This window comes from Microtus oregoni, unplaced genomic scaffold (genome assembly GCF_018167655.1).
Source record: "Microtus oregoni isolate MIOR12 unplaced genomic scaffold, Mior012 000027F_ref0000203, whole genome shotgun sequence".
Lineage (NCBI taxonomy): Eukaryota > Metazoa > Chordata > Mammalia > Rodentia > Cricetidae > Microtus > Microtus oregoni.
In genome coordinates this window covers 13,884,378-13,901,250 of record NW_024543086.1, presented here as the reverse complement: position 1 = coordinate 13,901,250, position 16,873 = coordinate 13,884,378, and the positions used below count along the sequence as shown (strand labels likewise).

The 16,873-nt window shown below is 45.3% G+C and overlaps 2 protein-coding genes across 2 annotated transcripts in view; one reads left to right on the top strand and one right to left on the bottom strand.

Annotated features, from left to right (window-relative positions):
- The window catches only part of Dock2 (dedicator of cytokinesis 2), a 406,844-nt gene that overhangs the window by 83,306 nt on the left and 306,665 nt on the right, over positions 1-16,873 (bottom strand). Inside the window, exons 28-29 of the mRNA XM_041676225.1 lie at positions 7,263-7,361; positions 5,423-5,517 (exon numbers count right to left, since the gene is read on the bottom strand). Coding sequence (XP_041532159.1) covers positions 5,423-5,517; positions 7,263-7,361 — 194 coding nt within the window. The remainder of the gene's footprint in view (positions 1-5,422; positions 5,518-7,262; positions 7,362-16,873) is intronic.
- The window catches only part of Insyn2b (inhibitory synaptic factor family member 2B), a 105,358-nt gene continuing 97,922 nt past the window's right edge, over positions 9,438-16,873 (top strand). Inside the window, exon 1 of the mRNA XM_041676227.1 lies at positions 9,438-9,560. The gene's annotated coding sequence lies outside the window, so the exon portion shown is untranslated. The remainder of the gene's footprint in view (positions 9,561-16,873) is intronic.

The following is a 16,873-nucleotide window of genomic DNA, read 5'->3' as shown; positions in this document are numbered from 1 at the left end:
TAAGGGTCATGCACCAACAGGTTAAAGCAGCGGCTCTTAACCTCCCTAAAGCTGCTACCCTTTAACACACTTCCTCATGTTATAGTGACCCCCTCACCATAAAATGACTTTCTTGCTACTTCATAACTGTAATTTTGCGACTGTTATGAATCGTGATGTAAATAGCTGATATGCAACTCCCAAAGGGGTTGTGACCCACAGGTTGAGAACCACTGGGTTAGAGAGAGAGGCAGCATGTCCCAGCTTGTCAGGGTACAGCTCACCTAAAGTGCCTCTAGCACTTCCCTAGAGATATAGCAGGCTCACCAAAACTGGAATCTTATAGCCAGTTGCACTTCAAGATTAGTTGTGCTAGGTGAGGTAAAGAAACCATGAACCAGCAAGAAGGCTGAGCAGATAAAGGTGTTTGTCATTAAGCTTGCCAAATTGACTTTGGTCCTTAAAACCCATAGAGTAGAAGGAGAGAATTGATGTTTGCATATTGTGCTTTGTCCTCTGTCCTCCACACATGCACCGTGGCCTATGTCCACTGGCACACATATGCATGCATGCACACACATGTACATACACACACTCACACACATTAAAAGAAAACATGAACCAATCTGCCTCTGTCTTTCTCTCTCCTGTTTTTTTTTTTCTGGTTGAGGTATATCACAGGAGGTGGGGGCTCTAAGAAGGAACACTCTCTATAGTCTTGGGTAGGCAGAAGGAGGGGGAATAAGTACCAGCTATTTGCTGTCATGTCCACAAAACCATGATGCGAATGTTAAGCAGGGCCTGCTCTACTTCCTAGAGCCACCTGTTCTGACCCAGCTGTGCGCCCTTCATGAGCTTGACACTGTATCTTGACATCGATCACTAGAAAAGATAGTCAAGGTCCAGCCTGTATGTGCCTCTTCTGCAGAGAATTCTAGATGAATCTGAACCACAGAAACGTAAAAATAAAAACAATTGCTATCAAGTTCTTGCTATGTTCTAACACTGACATAGTAATTACTTTATAGTGGTTATTCTTTCATCTTAGCCACAGAAACCCCACAATCCTCTGTGATAGGGACTATTGCTAATCCCATTTTACAGCAAGGAAAACTGAGTACAGAACAACTAAGTCGCTTCCCCAAAGTCAATAGCTATCTAATGAATGGGACAGAATTTGAACCCAGAAAGGATTTGTAGGCCTCCTTGCGGCCTCTGGGCTCTGCTCTCATGAGGGTCAATGCAGGACACGTTTCTGTGGTCAAACTTATGACTTCCCTTTCAAGAAGGAAGCCTCAGGATTAGAGACTGAATGGATCTGTGTCCTCCCTAGAGCCCAAGACACTCAATAAACCTTGATTGACTCTTTTAAGAGAAGCCGTAGAAATGTGTTTAAATCCTCACCTCCTTGAAGTGCGATGATTCCAGATCGAGGCACAGATGCAAGAGGGAAAAGAGAGGTTTCCTAGCTTAATTGTGTTAATTTACAACATTATGAAGAACTTGATTATTTAAAATGTAACCATGTCATGTAAATCAGATCACGCTGAACGCTGCATCTTACCAAAAAGAAAAATGTTCTACCAGAGAGTGTTTCTTACAGTAGACACATCACCACCTATGTATACACAAACAGCCTGCAGCCAGGGGAGACACTCAAGGCTGGACAACTCCCTCCCTCCACCAACAAGCAGACGCACAGGTAATAGACACATACAAGCGTAAATCAAAGGTAGGAGTAGATTGATTATAGTGACGTCGATAACAGAGGGAGAGAGATTGTAATGAAGTAAGGGGAGAGAGAGAGAGAGAGAGAGAGAGAGAGAGAGGAAGAAGAAGAAGAAGAGGAAGAAGAAGAAGAAGAAGAAGAAGACGACGGAGGAGGAGCAGAAGGAGGAGGAGGGAGGGAGGAAGGAAGGAAGGAAAGAAAGAAAGAAAGAAAGAATTAGAAGGAGGTAAATAAGGAAAGCAAGTTATTTCTTTAAAACGTCGAGGCTAACTTAAGGATACACTCATTATGTAAGTGGGTTGTTTCTTTCTGGGGAACAGAAAACAGTATTTTAGGTGAGTGCCCCACAGGCTCAATCATGGTGCAGGTTCTGTTTGTATATATTCTGCAAACTCTCTGCATGACCTTGGCAGGCTGTCTCCCCTTCAGGGCTGCTGTCCCATATCTGTTCAGAGCTCTTCAGATAAATGTCTCTGGTGCACAGGAAGAAGAAGCCTGGGTCCAGAGCTTGGTTCAGGTCAAATGTCTTCTCTTTTCGTTACCGGCAATGCAGCAATGCGTAAGTCAGCTTTGTCATTGATGAAATGCAGATGATTGTGGTCCTACCTTATAAGGCCATTGTGAGAAGCGAGGGAGCTAATGCTGGCAAAACATTTACAACAGTGGGCTGATCTTGGCGCGTAATGATATCAGCTACGAAATAGCACGCAACATGCAGATGTCATGAGCGACCCTCAAGAGCTCCATAACTGGAGACATCCTTGTAGCCAGAATATAAAAGAAATCTACACACTATGTTGTTTTAATGCAACAGACACTTAAAGAACAGCCACTGGCTGGGGGAGGTGACATCAGTGGCCCAAGACTAAGTTGTTATCACTTAGTGATGCCAATGCCCTGCTTGTCTGACTTGTTATCATGTGTGCTGTTTTGGGATAGCTCCATCCTCCTCAAAAGAGAAATAGAAGACCCTGTTGTTGAGGTAGGATTGGCCACACTATTTCCAGCTCAGAAGGCAGATTGTAAGATCAAAGCCTGACTTAACAATGCCTTTCATTTCCCTGCCACACGTAACCCAAACCCGACTTTGAAGGTTAGCCTTGGGAATTACACTGAACTGACTGAAAAAGAAAAAGCAAAAAAAAAAAAAAAAAAAGTTTCTTCTGGAAGATTTGTGGAGATGGCTCGGCACTTCGGAGCATTAGTTGCTCTTCCAGAGGACTCTGGTTCGGTTCTTAGCTCCCACGCAGCAGCTCACAGCTGTCTAGAATTCTGGTTGTGTGTGGGGGGGGATCTGATGCCCTCCTCTGACCCCCCAAAGGCATCAGTCACTCATTGGCTCACTGGCATACATGCAGGTAAAACAAGCATATGCACAATAAAAGGAAATTGATACATTTGCAACCAGTAGAGTCTGTTTTCACCCCTCTAAAGGGAGCGTCGGTTTGAGAGTGAAGCCGACAGAGACAAGATTGAGGGAGAAACGTTGGTTGGTTCTTCTATCATGGTCTGATACAGCCAAGCATGAAAACCAGATCCCCAAGGTTCTCAAATTATCTGAACCAACACATTTTAGACTTTCAAGAGTCCAGATTCCCTTAAGATCCCAGTCAGGAAGTTCCCTGTGGATACAAAGTGTCGTCATGCATGTTGGTGAATGTCTTGCCATGCTCTTGCACAGAGTCAAGATGCACATGGAGTTTGCTCTTGAAATGTTCACTGTGTAGAGACTAAACAGTCCTGTGACGAATCAGTCACAGACAGTGAGGACAGCAGCTGACTGGGCATGCAGACAAATGCTAAAGGAGAAACAGGCTTTCCTGCCTGCTAGGGAGTCCCTGGGTTCAGAATTTTCACAGTGCTCCCTCCCATAGGGAGTCTAGTCTGGAGGGAGACAAGGTATCCAGGCAGAACCAAAACTTAGAGAAAATGATACAAGTGTAGAGAAGTAGGCAACTGGAGAAGCTGGACATATCCAAAAAGCAAATGATCCCTGTCCTACCTCCTGGATGCATCGTATAATTTGACAGCTTTTCTGTTATCCTCTGGCACTCAGTGAAGGGCCATGTGGAGCGTAGCCGGCAGCCCCAACCTCAATCCAAGATGCCTCGCCATCGGGATATGAGCAGCTACACAACCCACAGAGCCAGCACAAAATGAAAATGGGGTCCCATTATCTAAAACTATTATGAGTCAAGAGATGTTAGCTCATGAGCACTAAAGCAAGCATGGGACTCTTTGGGTATGAGGCTCTATGCATCTACACAGGTCTCATGCTCAGGAAGCTGGTAGGACACAGGGAGAAGCCTGCATCTGACTCACAATGTGTCTGTGAGAATCATCACTGCAGGGCCAGCCTTTAGCCTGAAAGATGCAAACCAGGTGGGGTGAGCCCAGGCTAGGAATGCAATACTCCCTGGCACTGTGCTGCTGGGAGGCGCTCTCCAATAAACAGAGACATACAGACAGATGTCTCCTTGTGTCGTGACAAATCTCTCCTCTGCTCCTGCAGTCCTGAAACCAGTCCAAGAGTTCTATAGTCAGGTGTCTATCACACGGTAGGCACTTGGGCATCCCGGTAGCGGAAGAACAATTTCCCAGAGATAAGCAGGCATTGCAATCAGCTCTTGCAATCATGCAGGAGACAGATCTTCTCAGACTTTATCCAGTGATGAAATCATTATTATGGAAATGTGTATAGTCTTTCCTCCAGTCCGTACACTACAGAAAATTAGGCTTTTTCTTCTCTACCGCTCTCTGGGGACCTTTCTGTCTCTGTCAGCCAATACCTAGCCTGCATGATGGAGAACCGAGGTGGTAGGTAAAGGGAGATAAAACTAGAAACTCCCGGCAGAAGCATTTTCAATGGTTAAGAACCTGAAATAAATATATGTAGCCAAAGGAAAAGTGGAGAGAAAGAAAGGGAGGAGCGGGGAAGGTCTTGCTGAAGAGAGGACACAGGTAAGATTTGAGAATGTGGTTCCCAGACAGATCAGGGGAACCACAACATGCAAAGGGCACTGTGGGGACAAGGGAGTCGAGGGAGGAGCTATTAGAATGGCTGAGTGCTAGGACTCGCATTCGCTTTGACCAGATGGTATTAGAAAAGACATCAGTGAAGGTTGGAATCTTTTGTAATACCTTCTCCCAGGCTGTGATTGCTCATGTGGGGGTCTGGACTATCCTTGGGTTACATGGATAGTCTACGAAATATGACCAGGTCTTACAGATACGAACACAAATGTATAAGCTATTCCCTACATTTCCCCAAAGATGGATTCATCTATAAAACCTTCCCTCTTATTTGCTCATCTTTAAAAAAAAATCATATTAGCATATTAAAAGCACCTCCCCCAAATCCTGCGATGTGGAAACCTGTTTAAAGTTGTTGGACGATTATCTAATAGACGGCACGGAAAATACTTTATTAACTTAAGTGAACTTTAAAATAAGATAAATTTATAGCATTTCCCTAAAGCTCTCCTATTACAGACAGAGTATCTACTTTAACTGGCACATGAGCACCGCAGAAGGCAGGGGCTACTTAGAGCAGCTTCGGGATTGGTGATCTCCTTCTTCCTTGTGTTTGAGCATAGAAAGGAAAGGGTCTGTTAACATTTTTATCCCTTCTCTCCCACCTATGGCTGCTGGTGCTCTTTACCATGGATGGCAAGCTCACAGGTGCCACCCCAGAAGCACGGTGGCTCGGCTTACCTGTTTTGAACCATGCTCATGGCCATCCAGTCGCCAGGGTACACGTTCTTCCCGATGAGGTCCTTGAACATGATGAACGTCTCCATCAAGAAGTCCTGCAAAATTGCCGAGCACACCCGTCACCTCACATCACAGGGACGGACTGTACCTGTCTCCATCCCTGCGGCTGTTTAAATGCCTTTTTATTGTCCTTTAGAGGATCAGATTGGGGAGGAGTCAGGTTTTGACTAAGGGATTCGAAGGCATCACAAGAGGTTGCAAATGGAAGTTTGTAAGTCAGCTACCAAGATTCTGCCTCACCAGATATAAAAGTGCAATATGAATAATAACTAAAAATGGACTCTCCAAATAAAGCACTATTGGTACTGTCTTAAAGAATAAAGAAGTAAATGTGTTTGCTGATGATTTTGTAATCATCTTTCCAAATATGTATTCAAGAGGTAAATAACCTACACTGTACAGCATTGTCTCAGGTCATCAAGCAAACACACTATTATTTAAATGAACATCTAATTAGCGAGGCAGAGGCACAGCTAATCCAAATGTCACACATGCATATGAGCTTGTAAAAAAGGGAGTTGGCAAAGGCCTTCCTCTCTTTTAAAGAGGTTCAGAGTGGATTTAAACATTCTCCAGCAGACTTTGCAGCAGGTTAACCTTCATCTTTATCTTTAGAGAAAATAAATTCAGCACAAATCCAGACAGCAAAGTCGAGAACCACCGGTACCAAGAGTGTCTTGAGCTGCAGGTAATGAAGCCGGATCCCACAGGTGATTTAGGTAAAGCTTCACACCCAGAGTGAACCGGCCCAGCTGCAGTTCTTTCCTTAAGCAGTGCTTGTCATGTTCACTGCAACCTCTACTCAAAGAAAATCTCACCTAAAACCCAATATATGAAATAGGTAAAGGTAGATCAGTTCTGCTTGGTGTGTGTGTGTGTGTGTGTGTGTGTGTGTGGCTTTATGGTAGGGTAGTAAGGAGGTTATATAGCATATCATTTCAGAAACACTGCTTTCGGCTAAATTCTGAAATCCTGAAAATGGCATTGGTTTATTTTCCAGCAAATTTTGTTTCTAGGAAAAAGTCACCTCCGTGGAATAAGGTCACAGCTTCTCCATCATCAGAATGGGGTGATGCCTACCCCACAAGGGTACCAAGGTTACCATGAGGACCAAGCATATACTAGATACTGGATGCTTGGCAGAGAGCCACACTGGTGACTGCCAGCTAAAGGCCTGGTGGTGGCGGTGGGTGTTGCAGATGAGTGCTGAGAGGTAAGCTGGGCTCAGGAACCAACTTCCTCTGTACTTGTGTCATGCATAGTGACAGCTGTCTTTTGCTGAGTGCTCCCTGCCACTCCTATGATCCCCTCAAAACCTTGCGGTACAGATGCTCCCGTCCCCCGTGCAGAGATGAAAACACAAAACAAAAATAAAAACAAACAAACAAACAAACAAAAAAACAACTGAAGCTAAGAGAAGTTAGCTTGCCTGAGGTTATAGTGGCTAATCCAAGGTTCCAACCCAAAATTTTAGGGCTCCAACACGCATGGTCTTAAGCCCCAATGCGTTCATGATACACCAACAAATGTTTGCTAATGGAATCTAGATGTGGGAGTCATGGCGCTCAATGCTAATGAACTGAAGGTACATTCTAGAAATGAGCCATGCAAGAAAAGGAATCACACATGTATGCCATAGTCTTCAACACACATGCTTGAGATCTGTAGGGGAACCTTGTTGCCCCAGACTCACGGAAACAAGAGTATGGGATGTCATGCCCCTCTTCTCTATGTCTTGCCTGACACCCCATGCCCACCCTGCCATGTTCTGCAGACTTACCACAAGGTCTGAGCTGGTCTGGAAGGTCTCAATATAGAAGGAATAGTGTTGGTCACCCATCTGGTCTAAGATCGCTGTCATACACGCCACAAAGTGACTCTACAAAACAGAAGGAAAAAAATATAATGACCATGAAATTTGTCCTTTCCGTCTCCTGGACTTCAAACTTGAAAACATATAGTCCTCCCAGATACCGAAGAAGGGCTACCTACCAGTGAAGAGTCTCCTCTTACTGGCATGTAATGTCCTCACTGACAACTCATGAAAAAAGCATTCATTAGATCTATTATGTGCGCGGAGCTGTGCTCAGAGCTCCAGATACAAAGCTAAGAACAGATCTCCACTGTTTCGTCTCTGTCTGTTTGCACACTGGGAACTGTCTCTGTGTGGATGCTAGGAGACTCAGCCCAAGTCAATCAAGGTCCTTGGGGGCAGTCAGCTTCATTTTCCGGTAAATAATTTTGTCTGTGTAAATCCCCATTGTCTCGTCTGTGCCCATATCTACTCCCAGAGGAGTTCCTGGAAAGATCAGCGGCTCCAAGAGCAGCATTAAGTGCATTGCAAGTCTCTGTGGAGAGATCAGCTACTGGATTGCCACGAATCAATCAATCAGCCGTGAGAGCCATGAACGCACCTAGCACCTTTCCAGGGTTGGCACTTGTGGGGGCTAAGGAAGATAAGGGAGATGTGAAGAGACAGCCTTTGCCATTTATGAGATTATTATTTAGTCGGGAAAGTGTGATTCATGTCCATGAGGAAGGGATTCAGACAAGAGGGAAATCGAGGCTGAGACCTGAGAAGAAGGTAGAGCTTGAAGGAACCCTGGGAATGGAGGAGCCTGACTTACACTCAGGTCTGCCCGAGAAGGCACCAGTTCAGCCTCTTCTGCATCCTCCCTCCCTGAGTAGTGAGAGTCTATGCTGGGGCCTGCTCGCATCTATAAGCAGCACGTGAGGAGATACATTCTGGGAGCTGGTAAAGAAAGCACTGGCCACTGATCAAGGAGGGTGGAAATGGCATTCTCAACTGTTTCTAGTAGGAACCCACAGGATACCATCTTGGCCAGAGGAGGTCTCGCTGTGGCCCAGCCCAGGACAAAAGGTGGGCTGAATGATGGGGTACAGGGGATGTCTAGGGGCTCCCACTGCTTGGAAGTTTCACGTTTGGAAGAAGTAAAGGGGTGTGTGTGTGTGTGTGTGTGTGTGTGTGTGTGTGTGTGTAACAGACTACGGCCTTTATTTTAAATGTTCTCATGTTGTTTAAAATATATGTAAGCATGCATGCATGTGTATCTGTATACCATTCCGCCTGTAGGCATGTTCTAGTCCTGGAAGGGCACTGCTAATGGCCCCAGGAAGCCTCCTCTGCATTCCTTGCAAGGTCTCATAGGTTGACTAAATGGTTTACATGTTCTCAGTTGCCAAACTAGCAAACTAGGTAAAGGTTCTCATTTGCTTCCTGGTTCTTTTCAATTATGAGGTTAGAGCTAGCAAGCTTTCCCATTCACAGGGCCAGCTATGCAATCGCACAAGGTGAAAATGTAGGGCCCTCGCTTAAAAACATTGGTAATTTTGGAACAGCAGAGAGGCCTTTTATAAGAAGGAACCCTGTGATAAAGCCGGTCAGCTGCGCCGGAGCTGGTGGCCACTACACTCACACTAAGTTTAGGAAGCTTGGGCATCTGCCTGAAAGCGACTCTCAGGTTCTTTAGTCACTTTGTACATAGGAACCTGCAACCCTGGGGGGGGGGGGGGGGGTGCCACCTGCCTGTTATTTCATCCTCACGCCTCCAGGGGGTGGTAGTGAGTTTGTGAAATTGTTCACTGCTTTCGATTCAGGCTGAAAACAGCCACATTCTGGCTAACTTAACCAGATCCCACTGAAACCAAGAAATTAATTTCATAGCTCTGCTCAGGGTGAATGTAAGAAAGAAAAATTGTAGAGTTTGAAGAGACAGGTGTGCGAGTGTGCGTGTGTGCATGTGTATGTGTGTGTGTGTGTGTGTGTGTACATATGCTTCATCTACTCCCTCTCTCTTCTCTCCCTTCCTTAAATAATTCAGCCTGTGACCACTAGAGGGCTTTCCTTTTCACATGGTAGCTGCCGAGCAGTTTGTTCGGCTTTTTATTTATTCCTACGTGAGCAGATCCACTACACTTCTTGCATATAAACAGTGAAAATTACAACATAAAGGGCTTCTTTTTCCTCCGTTTGGAGTTATCTTGCCGCTGGTCAAAGGCTGCCTTGTTGTACCAGGAAGAGGGCAACATCCTCTGCAGGTAATTCCACTGCTTGGAGGTAAGAGATGTGGGAAGGTTTGATATTTTTGTCTTTTCTTCATTTTCTTTTATTTTACTAAGTGGTGATCTTGTGGGAGAAAATGCGGTCGTCTCTTGGACAGCAGTTTACTTTAAATCTTGGGCTAATTGAGTGCTGAGCCTGTGAGCTTGTGTGGGTGGGTGTGTGTGTGTGTGTGGTGAAAATCCACCATTGTCGGAACTGCAGGCTGCCCCAAATGCCTAGATCCGGAAGGCTTGTTATTCCCGATGGCTTGATTTGAATTGGAAGAGGAGAAAATGCAAGGAGCAAACCTCTGAGGAGCTCAAGTTGCTTGGGATTACCTCGAACAGGCTGCGTTCTCCGAGGATTTGCTTAAGGAAACTTCTATGTGGTTTTCTTTTTTTCTTTTTAATAATGAAATTTTTAATAATGAGAGGGAGGTTTTCCTTTCTCTGCTAGAGAGTTTGACCATTTTATGAAATAAAGCACCGTTGTTTTATTAGGGGTCAGCCAGTGGGTCAGAGTTCCCAGATCCATCAAAATCACTTTTACCAGCTTGTTAATTTCTTTGTCCTGATCAGCACACAGGAAAGCCCAGTTGGGTGCCTTTCCCTAGGATTGGCAGTGCCCTGTGAGGGAAGTTTAAGGCAAGGCACTCGCGTTTGCCTGTTAATCAAAACACGACTCTGTTTTATCATGAACTGGAAGCATCCTGTTTTTCTATTACAAAACGGAGCTAGCTCACTCACGTTCTTATCGGTCCTTGGATGATCACACAGACGGGGCTAACAGATAGTTGACATGGAGTGAGTCAGAGGCAGTAGGTTCATTAAAGGGTCTTTTTGAATTGAATGGTCATCCACGCTTTGTCATGTATATGAATATGAATGAAAGAATAATGGGATCCTGCTGTACTTCTATAACGGGTTTCCCTGCCCCTTTACAAGATTGTCTTCAAGATGGCAATTGCGTCTTGGCCCGCTCCTGTTTTCACAAGTTTGAGACCATACTTTCGTACCTGCCATGTTTTAAATGCCTGGAGGGATTGCGGGTCATGGTGACAACCAGACAGCTTTTGCCTTGGCAATCAACAGAGCCCTAAGGTTGATGTTGCCCAAACTTTAGATCGTTAAAAGTTCAAACTCCCATCCCCACCAGCAGCCTAGAAAATCCTCAGCGCTGCCTGGGGTATACTCAGAGAGTTGGGGGGATCCCCTGTAATCTGGGCCAATTAGAACCCTCTTCTTCTTATTCCTGGCAGAAATTCTATAATCAACATATATTTACTACCAAGCATGCGGCAGCCACTCATCCATACCAAAGCAGCATGCCAGGTGCTTCCATGGGAAATTGCTTCTCGAAACCGAGTACCAGTGGGGCTTGCATATTAAATTCCGGAGAGAAATTGAATCGGAGACTCTGGCGCAAACCAGGCAGAGGCACCTCACTCCAATCGGGTGGCTCAAAATGTGGCTAATGAATCACAGCACAAAGAGACACAGTTTGAAACTAGGTCAAACGTGTAAAAATAAGTACAATCATCGCAGGCGCTTGGCTGATGAGGGGCTACTTAACACTGTGAGTGGCGGGGCAAACCTGTCGCTATAGGACCCTCTCAGCTCTCAAAAAGACAATCAATTCTTTTAATTAATTCAGCCCATCGCTGCACTCAGAGGTCTCGTACATCTGGGAGAAAACCCAAAGCTCTGGGGGAAGATAGTCAGGGTCTCTTTACTATGCTCTGGCAGGAGAACAGGAGAACACCAATCCTGCGTGAACAATGGATCAGATGAGTTCAGTTCTGGTAGGAACTCTCCCCAAACCATTACCCCGGCTCCTTTGCATTAAAAGTCACCTCCATCCCATTATCATATTATTATTGGGAATACTAACAGCTCTGCATACAGCATTTAATTTAACCATTTCAACTTGGCAACCCTTTAATGCAAACACACACACACACACACACACACACACACACACACACACGAGTGAGAACCCTGTGCTGGATGGAGTAAACTGAGGGCAAAGGCAAAGCTATCATTTGCTCCATTTTGAGGCACAAAACGGAGGGGGGGCTTGGCTACTGGGAAGCATCCCCCGCTCACCTGAGATTGGTAGGAGAGATGAGATCACAGAGGGAGTGAAACAGGCAACTTCGGGAACTTGCTACCTAAAAGCCAGCATTACTATGAGATACCAACTGGTGACACGTTGCTATAGTAACTTCAAATAATGTGCGAGACCAAAATGAAATACAATATAGAAAGTATTGAGGAGAGGCGATGAAGGAAAGTTTGCGTGCCCAGGCAGGCTCTCGGGGAGATGAGAAGTTCTCCGGAAAGGCCTTACTTTGGAGACGAAGAGTGACCAATGCCATTCTCAGGCTGCTTCTTTCTCTGCTCACCCCCATGTCTGCTACGTGCTTATGTAACAGATTTTATTCTTGGATTAAACGAGTGCTGTCTGTATGCTAGATCCAGGACTGACTGGAGGTGGGAGGCTATGGTGTCAGGAAAAGCAAGGGTTCTGAAATCCATTCATCTTAGAGCTTTGCCAGGCCGCTGGGAGTTGTAATTTGGAACAATCTTTAGGGCGGCTGAGGTGTCGGGTGCATTCTTTTTTAGCAACGCCAAGTTTGGGTACAGCGCTGGGCCGTGGGGGCTACAGCAGGGTGGCTAAGGCTATGTTCCAAGGCTCTTGTATCTTGTGCTTCCTGGATGTAGCGCCACAAGCGGGGGCCTTGGAGCCAGGCAGCCAGGGTTCCAAACTCAGCTATGTGTCTGTGACCTTGAGCAGGAACTTGTGTGCTTTGCTTGTCTAGTATGTCAAAGAAGATTAAAAATAATCTCTATTTCATATGGAGAACAAAGGATTAATTTATAGAAGGAGCCTGGCATGTGGAGTGTCTTTAGTAAGTGCCAACCGCTATCATTATTATTTTTATTACTATTATTAGTATTGTTACACTGCTGGGTGTGATCTAGAAAACTACACAAATCAACCAGGTAAAATTCGCAGCCTGCTCAGAGGAAATCCCCAGCCTGGACTGGTGGACTGCACTGTCTACCAGTGTCAGTCTGCATACCCACTTGCTGCTCCCCATTGCAGCTTGGCACCAGCAGCTATGTGCCTTTCAACTCTGAGGGACATTTGAGTACCATGTCTCAAGTCCAGCTGCTCAGTAAACAGAGTGTGTGCTTCTTGGAGCAAAGCAGGCTGGGGTTTTCTTTCACTTGGCGACAGTTGCTGGAAGGTAGGAGAAGTGACTTTGGTGTCCAAATTGTTCAAAAACATTCTCTACCACTGTCTTTTTGGAAGCCTTGATCCCTCAGTTGTCTGACTTTAGGAAGGGCGTGTCTTTGTGTGAATTGAAATGCCTTAGCTACCCAGAGGTCCCACTGTATAGTAGGCAAATCCAGTTCCCTTCCTTCTTGGGGAAGTGAGCACACATCTAAGAGATCTGTGTGACCTGTTCCATGTCAAAGGCAGAACTCACAAGAGAAGAGAGAGGCACCTCCTGGGTGGTGTGTTCCTGTGTGCATCCTAACATGGCTCTCCTGAGCATGCTAACTCCAGGGCGGCTAGCACCATGGACCCTTGCCAGATACAGTGGGTATTAATGACAGCTCAACTCTCTAGGTAAACCAGGGCCAGAACTGAGGGTAACATCATCTTAGGAAGCTGTCATCACTGACTCTCCAGTAGGGAGGCTGGAAGGCTGCTTTGAGTCAAGGCTAGAAGAGGAGCCTCTATTCCTCACCCACTCTTCTCAGAAGTGAAGCACACCCTTCTGAGTGGGCCTACCTGTGTATTACTTCAGATCTTCCAAAGAGAACAGTGGGGTATCTTGTGGCAAGAGAGTGGGTGGAAGACAGATCCTACTCATTCATTCATTCATTCATTCATTCTGTGTTCTCAAAAGCATGTTGGTCATCTCCCTGGGTCTTCTCAGCACATGAGAGAATCTGTGTGCCCATTTTACATATAGAGAACGTGAGCGGCATAAAAGCCAAATAGCTTCTCTGGACAGATATTTAGTCTGTGCTGCTGTAGGAATTAAAATCGGGGATTTTAGATTCCCAAATTTGTATCTTCATGGGCCTGTATTTCCACATCACGCATCCCGTGTCAGCTCTGCTCTGCAGAGAACTGTGTCCCTTCGTTTGCTGCTAAGATCTAGAATGGGACGTGAATATTGCATAAGTTTAATAAATATTAATAAAGATTGAGTTTATTACTGCATTCCCTATCTCAACAGGAATGTTATGGGGTCCCTCCTCCATAAACTGGAAAGGTAGTTAGGTATTGTCACCTTTGATTTAGCAGAGGCCAGAAATCTAGGAATAATTTTGCCCCATGTCTCACAATCCATCAGGTCTGAGTGAGGCAACTCTTTTACACATTCCTTGGGTCAACAAGTACTTCTTGAGTGCCCACTGTGTGAGTACCCACTGTGTGCCAGGCATGTTTCTAGGTGCTGAGGCTGCAATGTGAAGATTATCAAAAGCCTTTTCCTTGAGAGGCTCTCACTCCAGATGAATGGGGCTAACAGCAGGAAGACACGTTTGTAATAAGACAACACATAAAACAACTGTAGACAGTAGTTTGCTCTACTAGGCAATAGGCAGGGACAGAATGCAAGGGCATTTATTTTAGACTGAATAGACAGTGGTGTGTTCTTGGAGCTAATATCTGAGTGAGAATTGGAGTGATGAGAACAGCTGTGTAAGAGACCGGACTAGCATCATGGGATAAGTGAAGAGCAGAATCAAAGACCCTGGGGATGGATAGGCTGAAGGCATCTGAGAGACTGAGCATAAGGCCAGCAGAGCCAGAAGCTATGGACAAGGAAGAGTAAAATACAAGGTGATGTTTGAAAGACAGGCAGGGGCCATCTCCCAAGGGTGCATGGGGGTCAGAGGCAGGAGTCTGGCTTTTCTTCTTAGGGCCATAGAAGCTCTCAATCTGCTTGCTTGTCGGCTGCCTGCCCATCTCCACGGAGCCACTCAAGTAATGTTTCCAGGGTCACGGTTTTGTAGAACATGCTAAATTATGCTTTAGTGTTGGGCATTTCTGGTTCCTGGCAGTGTCATCACTCCTGAGCAAGTGTTTTTCACTAAATGATGACTTCATAGCACAGTCTGGCCCTCCTGTGGGAGCACACGTGGATTCCAGTTTGACATCGATTTAATTTGTCTTCAGATGTGGCATGCTCAGGTCCCTGTTGTTCACTGCTGACTAAACAACCCCCAGTCTCCAGTTAAAATCATCTGAGTTTGGGGGACCCACCCGAGAGGCCAACTTGCTGGGAAATGGGCTATTAATTCGAATGGTTCATCTTTTTACTAAACAAACAATTTTTCTAATTTCATCCATGAAGGTATGGGCAGGGAGGAAAATAAATTTGATTAGGAAAAGAACAACTTCAGAAATAAAGCCTTCTTCTCATTGTTCACACCAGTGGTGGGCTTCCAAGCTTCATAGTAGATGTCCTAAGAAAATCTGTAAGTCCTGAACAATAGGGTATTGTTCATCTTGAACCCACTCCCCATCCCATTAAACCTGAAGCACTGATAGGGTTTGGAGTTTGGGGTACATGTCCTAAGAAACATTCTACCCTTCTCCTGCAAACATGTATGTCCAGGTTAAATGAGTCGAGGGTACACCCTCCATGGGGAAAGGTATCACAAAAGGCTATGAAATCTGAGATGGGGAAATCATGATCTAAATGACAATAATAATGGCATTATTATTATATATATTATATATATAAAATAACTGCCATCTAAAGGACAGTGTGTCAGGAACCATGGAGAATTCTATTATTTCTCCATCTATACAGTTCTTTATTTTTTTTTATTTATTTATTAAGGATTTCTGCCGCCTCCCTGCAACCGCTTCCCATTTCCTTCCCCCTCCCCTGATCAAGTCCCCCTCCCTCATCTGCTCGAAGAGCAATCAGGGTTCCCTGACCTGTGGGGAGCCCAAGGACCGCCCACCTCTATCCAGGTCTCATAAGGTGAGCATCCAAACTGCCTAGGCTCCCCCAAAGCCAGTACGTGCAGTAGGATCAAAAACCCACTGCGATTGTTCTTGAGTTCTCAGTAGTCCTCATTGTCCGCTATGTTCAGCTAGTCCAGATTTATCCCATGCTTTTTCAAACCTAGGCCAGCTGGCCTTGGTGAGGGTCACAATAAGGAAAGAGACAAATTAGAAGGAAGATAAACCATCATCAGTCAGATGCGTATGTGTCAGGTACAGCTGAAAACCATGTCGATGGCCATAACAGCCATTGTGTATTTACTATGGACCAACTGTGGCAAATGCTTGTCCTCTTTCACCAACTGTGCTGACTGATCTTGGTTGTTGACTTGATGCAGATGGGAAGAGGGAACCTTAGTTGAAGAACTACCTCTATCAACTGGCCTATGGACATATCTATGTGGGATTTTTTGATAGTTAGTATAGAAAGGCCCAGCCCACTAAGGGTGTTGCCACCCCTAGGCAGGTGGACCTAAGCTATATAAGAAAGTTCACTGAGCGTGTGCCTGGAAGCAAGGCTTTTCTCCATGGCTGGGGCTTCATTTGGCGCCTCCAGGTTCCTGCTTTGGTTTCCCTCAATGATGAACAACGAGGTGTAGTGTAAATAAACCCTTTCATCCCTGGGTTGGTTTGGGTCAGTGCTCTATCACTGAAATAGGAAGGCCCACGAAGATGTCAACATTTACTAGCTGCTGAAAATATAGTTTGTTTGTACCTTACAGATGAGGATGTCAAGGAGCAGGGAGATGACAGGACTTTTCTAGACCAGCTTGGCTCCACAAACGCTTTTGCTTTCTTTTCTTAAGGAAAAGGGGACTATTGAAATTATAACTTATTGTAATTAAAATTAAGTAATACTTCAAGGCTCAGCGAAGCGAAACAATGATACAGTTCATCTTAGTGCTGCTGTCAGGAATCTCCTGAATATTAGGAAACAGTCTAGGTGTCCTCTGTGCTCCCATAGGAATGAAGGAGGGAGAAAAAGAGATAAATACAAATGCTTATGTAAGCTTGCATGGGTGGAGATGAAGGCAGGCAGACCAATCATGAGGGAAAACACAGCTACACAGACAACCAGCTGCTCAATAACTATGCTATACGGCTTTAAGACTCTCATGATGACTGTAAGTTCCAAGGAGACTCCATTATCCGCACTACTTTGGGCTCTTTACATGGGGAGAGGTTCCTGGCGTAATCCCAATGTCACATACTAGGAAACATCTATTGTTCCATGCTGGTAGCATTACTGGGACAAGTATGTCCTGGGATGGAGGCTCAACTTTCTT